General features: G+C 42.9%; 1 protein-coding gene across 1 annotated transcript in view; it reads left to right on the top strand.

Annotated features, from left to right (window-relative positions):
* LSMEM1 (leucine rich single-pass membrane protein 1) overlaps positions 1-12769 on the top strand; it is a 15641-nt gene extending 2872 nt beyond the window's left edge. The window contains exons 3-6 of the mRNA XM_032871219.1: positions 2807-3127; positions 6994-7122; positions 8793-8921; positions 12591-12769. Of these exons, the coding sequence (XP_032727110.1) occupies positions 6999-7122; positions 8793-8921; positions 12591-12721 (384 nt within the window). The 5' untranslated portion in view covers positions 2807-3127; positions 6994-6998 and the 3' untranslated portion in view covers positions 12722-12769. The remainder of the gene's footprint in view (positions 1-2806; positions 3128-6993; positions 7123-8792; positions 8922-12590) is intronic.

The raw sequence follows: 12769 nt of genomic DNA, 5'->3' as shown, positions 1-12769 counted from the left end.
CATTAAATTGGCATCTTTGTATTATAGCAACCCTATTTCTGTGTTCATTCCCGAACTAGTTCACTGCTTCTGTTTCTATTCTCAACATTTTGTCTTGGTTTTACATACACATCACTACTTCTTCCAAAACAGTCCCAAATAGGTAAAACTTTAAATCTATTTTTGACATGGTCAAAGCTCTATTGTGTACTTGTTTCAGTGTAAACTAAGTTCTTTCTTACCCATGTATACAGCTGTTTCCTGAGACTTCATCATCCTGGGATTTGTTTTTCACTCGGATTGGAGTTCGCATTTCCTGGACCCTATGTCTTGGTTATTAGATTACTTAATTGTTGAAGTGGAACACTTCCTTCAGTAACTCCAGGATTGGGTGCATGGGAGGTCGTTTATTTGAGAGTACTACATGTCTGAAAGGTAGTATGGATTGGTATATAAAACTTAAGGTAGATAATCAAGATTTTCAAAGGCATTGCTCTATTCTAATTAAAGTGTTGTGATGCACAGTATTTATTTCTGATTTTTTTTTTATTAGAGGTTTATTAGTGTTCTAAAATTGTGTGATACTGTGCTTTGGTGGCCCCTGGCAATCTGGAAAATAAAATTCATAAGTTCTTGACCCTGCCCTGCACTGCACCCTCCCCAAACCAAAAAACCCAACTGGACGCACACACATATACACTTTTCTTTGTGTCCAAACCCCACGACATAACTAAAGCTGCTGGATTCCTTATTTTTCATTCATTTTTCTTTCTGGGAGATTTCTATAATGTAGTTTTCCAATGTTTATGAAATGACCTGCTTGTGTTTCGCTCCATACTTCGTGTTGCCTCCAATTCTTGAGCCCGCCTGGACCCTGCAGGTTCCCTCACTCATCAGTGATCGTCCTCTGGAGGCCTGTGAAGGCAGGCTAACAACCACGGTCTCTTCCATATTTAATACATTTGTTGAAATACTGTTCAGTATTGTTTCTTCCAATTTTCTTTCTTGTGGTTTTGAAATCTTTATTCTGCCTTTTAGCTGGGGTTTTAGGAGGAAGAAGAGATGAGTGTTTATCTGCTTCTTAGGTTTGTAGGTGGATACATTTTCATGCAATTATGGATGTTTGCTCAACGAGGATTAATAGGGATTCAGTGTATACAAATGTTTGAGTTTTCTTGGAAGTAGTAAAATGGTGTAGGACAGACGACTTCATTCCTTGATTCTTCGTTAATCTTGCTGGTTTAAAGGAATTTAAAATGGTCCCTGCCAGGGGCGCCTGGGTGGCTCAGTGGTTAAAATGGCCCCTGCCTACTAAGTTCTTTGAGGCTCAAGCATTAATTTTGGAACAACCAGCATTCCATGATTCAAGTGGCATCCACTGAATTTTCTGGGAATTGAATCTAGATAGAATAAAGTATTTGAAATAAAAATCAAATACTTAAAAATGCCCCCAGATTAAACAATTCAGGTGAGAAAACCTATTTTCTTCTTGTGGCTTTGAACTATTCCTGATGTGTTCTTTCAGGTATGTAATAGATAAAATGAGGTGTGTCCTCTTGCTCTTAATGTAGTTCTCCAGAATTGGGAGACAATTGGTCATAAGCTGTAAAAACTTTCAGCCCCTTCACTGGTTTAAAAATTTCAGGGGCACCTGGGTGGCTCAGTTGGTTAAATGTCTGCCTTCAGCTCAGGTCATGGTCCCAGGGTCCTGGGATGGAGTCCTGCTTCCCACTCATGCTTGCTATCTCTGTCTCTCTCAAAAACATAAAATCTTTAAAAAAAATGGCTTTATTCAGATTTTGGTGTAAGGAATTGCTTAGACTCCATTTTCCTCATCCCTGGAGGAAATTGATAATTCACAGGCTTGTAAGACTATAGGAGAGAGAAAAACAGTAAATGCTCAAAATGAGGCCATTCTATTATTTTTTCAAAGATTTGATGGTTTAAGATCAGGTAGTCAGGGGAGTATTTAAAAAACAGGCTGATAATTAACAGCAAACATTTTCATTTTTCATGGAATTTGGCATAGGTTTTTAATGTACAATAGAATTCTGAGAAGGCAGTTATGTTATAATGTCTTCTGCATGAATTGGTCCTCTGGTACAGAGGAAGCCTAAGAAAATGGCTTTCCTTTCTCCTAAAAGTAGGGTGAGGTCTGTACTGAATGTAAAATGTAAAGGAAGTTCTGTGAAGCCAGTATTTTCTCACTGACATACAAAATGTTTCAAGGACAAATAATGTCTGTCTTAGACGTGGCAGTGGAACGTGGGATTAGAAATGACTGTGAATCCGTTTAGTACCCAGCCCTCAGCATCCCACTGGGAGAGTCTGTCCCTGTGGCCTTCAAATGGGACTCACAGGGACGGCAGGACTCAATGTAGCTCCTTTTATGTACAGCAGAGGGCAGAAGCTCCTTGGCGTGTGCGTGAGGGAACCACACAAGAGAAAGCCTGACATTCCTGAGAAAGGAGGATGCCTAAAAACTCAGAGTGAATAAAGCCTTCCAGCAGACAGGGAGGTGGATAAGACAAAGTGCTTCCCTCTTCTGCGGTGGGTCTGGAGCCACAAAATCTCCCCCCACAATCCTGTTTCCTAGTGACTGGACGCCCTAGGGGCTCTCTGACATGCCATGCCCCTAGTTAATATCAAAACCTTGTTCTGTCCTTGCTGATTGCCATCCTCTGCCTGGTCTGGAGTCCTGTGCAAGGTAGTTGTCAGGATGGCAGCTCCAGTCCGCTAGTGGACATTTATATATGGGCACATACCGTGGCTGAGGCGCTAGAAATGTGTGGGCTTACACACACACACACACACACACACACACCAGCCAAATAAGGACCTCATCAGTTACCAACTGAATAAAAGCATGGTGGCTTTTTATTTTCAAAGCATGGTTTCAGCAATATATTCACAAAGAACCTCAGACATTTTGAAAAAAGTATTTGGCATCTTACATTGCTTGGCTAAATGAACACTAAATATAGACCGACATCAAGCTGGAGTTTCTGGGCCTTGTAGGAGCACCTGTGCGCTGAAGGAAGGCAAAGAAAGAACCACAGAATTTGTAAAGTTTTGTTGCAGTTGCTTCTGATCAGGTTTTTTTTTTTTTTTTTTTCCTGGCCTCCTAGCAGTCAAAGCTCACATTTTTGTAAGTAATTTGCATGTTATTATTCTGCCGACCTGCATTATGATTCTTGAGCCTGGGATGTTTTTTGTTGCATGCACTCTGCTTTAAACTTTTGATAGAAATGATTTAGACTTGATTTAAAAAATTAATTCCTGAATGTGAAGAGGCACTGACTCTGAAATGGAATTTAAAGAACAAATTACCATGACTCACTCAAAGTTTCCTGTTAGCTTTGAGTTATGCCCGATTATAACAATTCTGATCCTATGGCAAGCAATATCGGTGTGTTACTTCAGATCTTTGAGACCGAGCACCTTTGGTTAAAAAATAAAGAGCAAAGCCATTTTTCATAGACAACTATTCTGTCAGAATATTTGTAGGTAGTGAAAGTGTCCTTAAATGATGAAAAGAATCAGTTGTGAGCCTTGATCTAAGCTGGAGGAAAATGCAATTACTTACATGTCTTAGTGCCAGGTATCAGAAAGGGCTCCATTAAAAGGATACTGCTTTGGTCAACCTTAATGAGCAGATTTGCACACCAGGATTAGGGAGGAGGGCTGAGCCGGGGCGGGGGCGGGGGGATGCAGAATTTAGTAACCAGCCCTGCTGATTGTTGCCCTTTTACGGAGGAGCCACAGATAGCAACAACTGGATGCCAACAGCCGTGGGGCCTCATTTTAGGGCCATGTGATCCTGTATCCATTTACTTACTGAGTCATTGGTGAGCACTTGGTGGCCGTGAACCACAGACGCCCAACTCTGTTTTCTTGGACAGGTCTTTATTTTCCATTTGCATGTTTTAGTTAAAAATACATGAAAATGGCATCTCTTTATATTGTGACTTCATCCTGAATGAGAAATTTACTTTCAGGGCCCTTCATAGCTTTCTCTTACGTTGCTGCCTTAGTGCTTTTGGACTCCATGTTGCCCTGAGTCACCTTTGTAGTCAGCAGTAGCAAGGCTAATGATTTGGAGATTTAATTAACTGCACGGCTCTTGGGTTCGCTTTCGTGGCTGTGATTTTCTAGTTGGCCCTCCACTTTGCAAACATCAATTAAGCTTCAGTCTGAGATTTGAGCAATACGAATTCCATTCCTAAAGGGGAAGGCTCAAGGACATTAAGTCAGAGATCCAAAAATGAACCACGCGTCAGTCACCAAGCCTAAAATAGGAGCCATGGCTGGAATGATGATCTTATGATGTGAAACATATAACCTTTAGTCTTCATCAAATTTTAGTATCGGGGAGAGTAAAGTATACGAGATGATAACACACAAAACATCTCTGGAAGAATAGAAATCTGTGACCATGCCTCAGTCACTACGGTTTTACCTGTGAGAGGATAAGATGTGATTGATCTCTAAGGCTCCTTTATTTTATATGCTGCTGCTGCTTTTTAAAAAATGACCACTCCATGTCATTCCCTTATGAATGCGCCATGGGTCTATTTGGAATTCAGTAATATCAATATCTCAGGTGTGCTTCAGTAGTAATTAAACTACCCAGAGAATTATGTATTTTTGTTAATTAAAATTTCAGGGTAACTGAAACACCTTGTTCAGTCTTTAACTTTGGTTGAGCAAAAGTTTAATGAGTCCATGACATTTTTTAAAAAGATCTATTTATTCATTTTAGAGAGAGAGAGAGCATATGTGGTGGGAGGGACAGAGGGAGGGTGAGAGACTCCTAAGCAGACTCCCCGCTGAGCATGGAGCGGGATGTGGGGCTCCATCCCACAACCCTGAGACCATGAGCCAAAGTTAAGAGGTGGCCTCTCAACTGACTGAGCCACCCAGGCGCCCCAGGTCATTCTGAACTCGCTGTTTTTCTTAGGACTTCAGGAGCATATTTTTTTTTCATAAGTCCTAGTGGGTTTCAGGTATCACTGGAAAATTCCTGGTTTTTAATTTTAGAATATAATTTAATCTACTTAGTAAATGGCTGATTCTTTTTTCAGATCTTCTACAGGTGTTCACATCTTTTTTTCCCCCTGAATTTGGTTTCTCCTATTTTTCTTCATTCTGTAACTGCTATTGAAGGAAAATTGTAAAATGTTTATGGGAAGTAGTGTGTTGCTTCCTATCAGCAGGCACAAAGCTTATTTAGTTTACCAGAGGCCAGTTAGATATCACATGAGGATTTTTACACTCAGTTTTATTTCTATTAGTGTATTTATTATTAACTGCCTTAAATTCTTTTGAAAATGGTGAGCTTCAGCTCTTGTATAAAATATGTTAATTACTCCCACTTACTGTAAGTCACTGGCTTATACATTTGACACTGGGCACTTGGAGAATTCGGTGCTGACCCTCAGGAGTTTTCTGTCAGTTGGGAAAGTCAAAGATGGGAGCAATAAATGTTGTAAAACAGGGTAAATGTTCTGGTGGAAGAAGGTACTGCATCCAGCACAAGCACAGAGGAGAAGCAGGTTGATTCTTAGAGGAGGTGAGACGTTTGAGCTGAGGTTTGAAAGAGGGTTAGGGAGGGATGCGGAGAAGAAAGGGACGACGCAGTGAACTCTGAAGCAAGAGGCCCGCTTCCAGCTCTGCAACTAACTAAATGTATGATCTCGGGCATTCCCCAGCTCAGCTTCGATTTCCTCACTGAGGGAAGAATGAGGACCAAACCAGAGCATGTCTACCATCCCTTTCAGATCAAAAAGCCTGGTATCACTATCAGACTCATTTTATGAAAAGAGAACTGTGAAAGAGACAGCTTTGATAGTAATTTGAGTTTGTCTTCCTAGAGCTCTGTATTTCATGTAGTTAAAGGGCCGTCATTTCTCTGTTGTGCTGGACAGACAGCTTAAAATAGACCTTTTTAATCCATTCAGGCTTTTCGGGGTTGCTTGAAGTGGTGCTGTCGTTAGAAAATGTAAGCCTCACTTTAAAAATTCTGTATTATGTAAGTGACCTTGATCTAAGGAAACTCAGAGGGAAGAGACCTCGGATGTCCCAGAGTCTGGTCTCCAGCTCGCCGTAGGGTTCCTGTCTGTAGCTTCTAAGCTTGTGAAGATTTTGTCTTGAGGACTCCCAGCCAGCAACTCAGGGCTAAAGGGTACATTTAAGGTAGAAACTCATATGCCATATTGAGGGAGAATATAAAATATAAAAATGGCAGTTTTGTGCCGTTGGTTGAGCGTCTGCCTCTCAATTTCAGCTCTGGTCATGATCTCAGGGTCATGGGATCGAGTCCCCGTACCGGGCTCTGTGCTCGGTGTGGCGTCTGCTTGAGATTCTCTCTCCTGGTCTGCCTCTGCCCCATCCCCCACTCTCAAAAAATATATATATATAAATAAAAAATACTGAAAAAGAATAAAATAAATAAATAATATATTAAAAAAATAAAGAGTTAAAAGAAAATTGCAGTTTTATTTTAAAGCCTCATGCAGTTAGGACAGTTCATCCTAATACTCTCTTCTCCCCTCAGAATCTTTGGGCCCGAGGCTGACTAGCTTAGTTTTATTTTTCTATATGTTTATACATACTTTTCTTGGGCAAAGGATTTGAGGCATTTCACCAGAATATAAACAATGTAATAAAAGAAAAAAATATTTTAAAATAACTTAGAAAATAAAAAAAAGGAGGCCCGGGGGAAATAGAACTGGGGAATCAGCGGAAGAGGGGAAGGATATTCAGAGAAGCAAGGTATAAAGGGCTCAGACTGGGCCACACACTTGAGTTGAGCTTCCTGGCAAGCCAGGCAAAAAGAGTAGGTACGAAGTTGTCCCCACAAGGAAAAATTTCCTTCTGGACAAGCGCAGCTCTTTTAGACCTTTGGCTGAAAGGAATGTATGTGGAGGGTTCCTTATGTGCCTGTGGCCGGTGGTTCTTGTGATGGGGGCTCCTGGGCCCAGCCTTCTGCTTCACGTCCCTCCTTTCTTCCAGGAACAATGAATCATTCCCAGGACACAGGCCCTGGAGGCATGCCTGAAGACAGAAAACTTTATATTGTGGATTCCATAAACGACTTAAACAAACTTAACCTCTGTCCTGCGGGATCACAGCACCTGTTCTGTATGTGCGCCCTCCCAGGCTCGGTGGCCCTTCCTGGCTTCCAGGCCACCTAAAAATAGCAAATGCTAATCTGGACGTGGGGGTGTGGGGGGGGCAGGGTGGGCATTAGGAACAGCTCAATGACGGAAGTGCTATTTATTATTAGGCAATTCTTGTTTTTGTTCTTTTAATACTTGCCAGGTGTAGGGGCTTTCTTGGCTCCTAAGCAAGATTTGGAATCTGTCTTCAAGGGTTCTGAGACTTTTCTGTGGAGTGTCTCTCCCAGGAAAGTGTTGGAGGCTGCAGGTCTTCCGAGAGGTTTGCTCCTCCCTCTGGGCATCTGTTGCACCTGCTGGGGACACCATCCACATCACCAGTGGGGCCCACTTCCCTAGAGAGCTCTGACTTCATAGTGGATTCCTGGAAAATGCTCCACACATTCCTCCAGCTCTTAAAAAGGCATTAGAATTTTATTGGGCAAAGAAATCAACTTAATTTTCTACTTACAAATTACAAATGGCCCCAGCTAAAGGCTGAAGAAAGCGGGGGAAAAGCAAAACAAAAATCTGCTAAATATTAAATGTAGACTTTATTCCCTAAATATTGTACATGAGCTCGATCAGATCATTCTGAGCCCCATTTTTCCAGCTTAATTTTCCACTGGCCATTTGTTCCATTCCCATTCTAAACTCTGACTGTCCCAAATTTACACCTATTATTCCCCTTTTCCATCCTTCCTGAGGTCTTGCTTGTTTCTTCATTTTAATGCGTTTGGGTTTTCACCTGCTTTTACTGGGTCAGTCTCAATAGACACAGGTGTTTCGATGCCAACTTATCCCATCACTTTGATTAGGAAGCAAAGGTTGTTGTAGGGTGACTTGGCTCAGGACACAAGGCACTCACCCAGCTACAATCAAGTAGCACCCTGTGTAGGACTGATGCCAAGGAGGAGAGAATACAGAAAGGAAGTCATTAGTCTTCCCAAGTCTATTTCTTAATGAATTTACTTTGGGTGTCACTAGGCACACGGGCCTTACAAAATGATGGCAACATGCAGACACTTCATGCTCTGGCGGACCCAAGCTGCCTTAAAAGCATGGTTGCAGTCTCAATTTAACTTCAGAACATTTAAAAGAACCTTGTTTCCAGAGCAGCTTGATCCCAAAGATGCTTCTAAGAGACGAAAATACATTGGAGCCATTTTTCTGCTTAAATGGATGTGGGCTTCACTGATGACTCCCATGATGCAAAGAGACATCTCTGTCTTTGGGTGACATCCCAGAGTAGTCTGCCTTCTGCTTAGAAGAGGTGTCCCAGCCAGCTGTGTTTTACTCCTGGCTCACACTGGCGGAAGGTGAGACAGAGCCTCCAACATTCTGAGCCTTTAATGTATGTAGCTTCCTCTACCCAGCCCAGGAAAAGCCCCGGTCCTGCTCCTTCAGTGTTAACACCATCTTCAAAGAACTTTCCAAAGAGATTCCTTGTTTTTTGAATACCAATGTTGAAGAAGGTAAAAAATTCACAAAGAGCACCAGCCCAAAGGCATTCTTAAAACCTAAGTCACTCTCCAGGGCGATCACTGGGGAAAACGGATGTATCCCTTACTCACACTCTAATCATGGGGACAGTTCAGGTCTGTGGACAAACCATCTGCCAGAGGAGTTTTTGTCATTGTTTTTGTTTCCTATCAGCCCTCGAGGAGAAAATCCCGGATGTTGGCACTAACTCAGGAAAAGGAAGTCATAGTCTGTTTTTTATGGGGCTGATAATTGTGCTGATTGTCAGCCTGGCACTGGTTTCCTTCGTGATTTTTCTAATAGGTAAGTACCACTGACATGTTCTCATTACTCAAAGGCTCTTACTTCGTGGCTGGTTGTTTAACTTTGTTCTGGGTGGAGTCGTGCTTTTTGGCACTCACAGCTCTGCTGAAAGAGGGTGTGCGGTGTCCCTGAGTGAGCCCTGCGGCTCCAGGAGGATCGTGGGGACACAAGCCCATGGTGCCCAAAGTTCACAAACACCTCCTAGGACTTTACTCTCTTACTTGGAGTCCCTAACTGTCAAATGGCCGGCGGCTTATCCTTGGTGACTGTCGGTTTTCTTGGTCCAGTGTAAAACGGTTCTATTAATTCAGGTCTGTAGCAGAGTCACGCTGAGGCTTCCAATTCCTTTCCAGGTTTTCTCACTTCCCAGGAATCAGCTGGTAACACTGAGGGCTCTGCAGGGCCCCCGGACCCGGGAGGCAGTGTTAGGAAGGCGATAAGACCACTTTTTTCCTGTTTGATCAGTGCCTGGGCTCTCCTCGCTGCCCTGCCTGCTCTCAGCCTGGGCCTGACCTCTCCCATGGGGACCTGGGCTGTCCCACACAACTCCTCAGCTGAAAGACTGCCCCCTGCCCTCAAGCCCACCAGTGTTCTCTCACAGCTAACCCCTGTGGGCCATCATTCAGGATTTTTTTCAGCTTCCTCCCAGCCCCGAGAGAAGAGTGAAAGAAGCCCGAGTGGAGGGAGTCATCTTTGACACCCTTTCCCCCTGGATCCACCACACTGTCATTCTTTCTGCCCTTTCCTACTTTGCAGGCCGTGTAGCCTTTGAAAATCTGCATTGAGAAGTGGAGCCCATGTCTTTGGAATGCCCTTAATTTAAATTCATTCAGGACTAGAGGTAGTGCTGGTGGATGGGGGGAGACAGGTGGGCAGAGGACGTGACTGATAGCTTCCCACCCTTTTTTCCCCCAAACTCCCTCCTTCCAGCTAAAAGGTTTTTATCCAGCCTGTGGGTGGGGGCAGGTGGGGAGGCATCATGTTGAATCGATTCTCTCTTGCCCAGCCCTTGCCTTCTTGCACTTAGAACCTGCAAGGGCAACGTTCCTGACAAGGTACCCTTGTATCTGACCGTCGGCTGGATGTGGGTTGTTCCTGAACCTTCAGGACCATAGAGAGCCTATGGATTACCTTTTGACATGTTACACCAACCAAAATGAATGCTCCAAATATCATTCTGCCACACCCATCTGGGACAGTGACTGAGTTAAACTACCATGCCCAAGGTCCACAGCTCATAAGTGCCCAAAGACTCTCCCGCCCTACCTCAAAGAGCATGACTTTATCAGCATCCTTATAAATATGGTTTATTTTATATTTGCTGCTGGTGTTTTATATTGAGGGCAAAGTCATATTAACAAATGGAAGAAGACATGAATAAAGGATGTCTTTATTGGGCAGTTGCTCTGTGCTAGACACATAATTCATTATCTTAATTTTTACATCTTGAGGTAGTATTTAATATTTCTATTTCATCAATGCAAGACTAAGGTCCAGAGAGTTGACCTCTCCATGTTTACCCTGCTAATCAGAGGCAGAACCAGGATCCAAACCCTCATCTGTCCGGCTCCAGAGCTCCCCTGCCCTCCATTTCCTGTGTTGAAGTAATAAAGTAAGGACTTCCTCTGGTTTTCAGACAAAACTTAACTCAAACTAAGACCAGAGTTGGCACAGGCATCTGGAAATGAACTTGGCCTGTGCTCCTCTTTAACAAGGAAATCTTTTTGCTCTCAGTGGGATTGAGTGCAGATTTGTAACCTTTCTCTGAAGTGGAAGAACTTGTATTCTTTAAAACTCTGGTCTTTTTACATGAGAGAGAAGGCTTATTTTATGCCAATTACTTTCTTATTAAACCATGGGGGCTTGGGACACCTGGGTGGCTCAGTCAGTTAAGCATCTGCTTTCAGCTCTGGTCATGATCCCAGGGTCCTGGGATCGAGCCCCAGGTTGGGCTCCTTGCTCAGCCAGGGCGTCTTTTTCCTCCCAGCTTGTGCTCTTTCTCACAATCTCTGTCTCTCTCTCTCAAATAAATAAATAAAAATCTTAGAAAAAAATAAAACCCCAACAACGGGCCTTAGGTTTTTGTCATAATCTCTCTCCTAAAAAGGAATAATAGACAGCAAGGGTAGATAACTATGGATGCCTCTGGTAGCAGTTTCTAGTGGCCAGGCAGTGTGTTCCGGAGAATACTGGGCACATAGGATGTTATTAAGTGTTGCCTGAAGAAAAAAAGGATCCTATGGCCAAATGCACCTGAGAATTGCTGAGTTAGATAATGCTCTTTTTTTTTTTTTTTTTTTTTTTTTTTTTTTTTTTTTTTTTTTTTTTACCTTCCTCTGAGTTTCCAAGAGGCAAGTCAGTATATAATGTTTCTGTAACTTTTTCGCACATGCAACCCTTTTTTTGGGGGGAGAATTTAATTTGGAATCAGTGTATTGTGGAACACAGTTAAGCCAACATGGTTGCTGCTTCCTTCTCTTTGTGACTAATGTTCTAGGAGGTTCCCAAGAGGGGAAAGTGTCTCACGTGTTAGGAATTTACTTCAGTTTCACATTTTTCCCCAGAAGCAAGTGGTATTCCATCTTGCTCTGCAGCAAATCTCAATTAAGATCCTTCCTTCAAGTTTTGGATCATAATTCATCCAGCATAATTTTTCAAACATGGGGAAGAAGCAGCTTCCGAACAATAATTTGTCCCAAGCCTGGAAGGGGAAGCTCTAATGTCTAGTTTTCCTTCCCATATTAGTTTATTCACTAAGCCTCGTGGCATGTTACCACCATTAGTTCCTGACAGATACCTTGGAAAAAACTTGCCTAAAATGAAAATCAAGAAGCTCAAATAATAAGTGTGGATTTTGTGCTGCATTTCCTGGAAATTTTAACTCTGATCAGCAGGCCTCAGTGTGTTCCGTTCTGCAGCTGACTTTATCACCAGGAGTTTGGTTTATTTTGAAAATATTGTCTTCTGTTCTCAGGATGGTCTGAGGGGAATTCTTACATATTCATTTATGGGCTGGTAATCCAGAACCAGCAGAGCTATGTCAAAAGAGACCAAAACCCAGGGGTGCCTAGGTGGCTCAGTGGGTTAAAGCCTCTGCCTTCAGCTTAGGTCATGGTCCCAGGGTCTTGGGATCAAGCCCCACATTGGGTTCTCTGCTCAGTGGGGAGCCTGCTTCCTCCTCTCTCTCTGCCTGCCTCTCTGCCTACTTGTGATCTCTGTCTGCCAAATAAATAAATAAAATTTTAAAAAGAAAAAAAAAAAAAGACCAAAACCCAGAAAACCTCATTTCCTGATGAGGAGCCAAAAACCTTCTGAGAAGAGGTCTCTAAAAAAGACAAAGTAACAGTCACTTCCCTGACATGCTCATAATGAGACATGCTGGTGGTTTCCCTTGGTGGCTCATGGTGATGTTTCTCAACCAAAATCTGTGCGGAGCTTCCAAAGGTAGTCTAGGCTGGCCCCAACAAATTGTAAAAATAATCCACTTGGTAGATAACTTTAGTCTTAAGCAATTCCTCTCCCGGGCAGCTGGGCTGCCTGGGAGACTGGAGCAGGGGACTGGCCAAGGGGTCCTTTCAGCACTCAGCTAAGCACCAACACAAGGCACTAACCAGTCCTGACGGAACAGCCTGGAAACCAGTGTAACGCAGTCTGTTTTCTATTTTGAAGTTCAAACTGGAAACAAGATGGATGACGTGTCAAGAAGACTAACAGCTGAGGGAAAGGACATAGACGATCTTAAGAAAATCAACAGCCTGATTGTAAAGCGACTCAATCAACTGGACGCTGAACAAAACTAAAGAAATGAACATCTAAAAGCAGCTGCTAACACCGGAGCTTCGCGCTAG

Source organism: Lontra canadensis, unplaced genomic scaffold, assembly GCF_010015895.1.
Source record: "Lontra canadensis isolate GAN:19392208 unplaced genomic scaffold, GSC_riverotter_1.0 scaffold2, whole genome shotgun sequence".
NCBI classification, from domain to species: domain Eukaryota; kingdom Metazoa; phylum Chordata; class Mammalia; order Carnivora; family Mustelidae; genus Lontra; species Lontra canadensis.
This window is presented reverse-complemented; position numbering and strand designations above follow the sequence as displayed.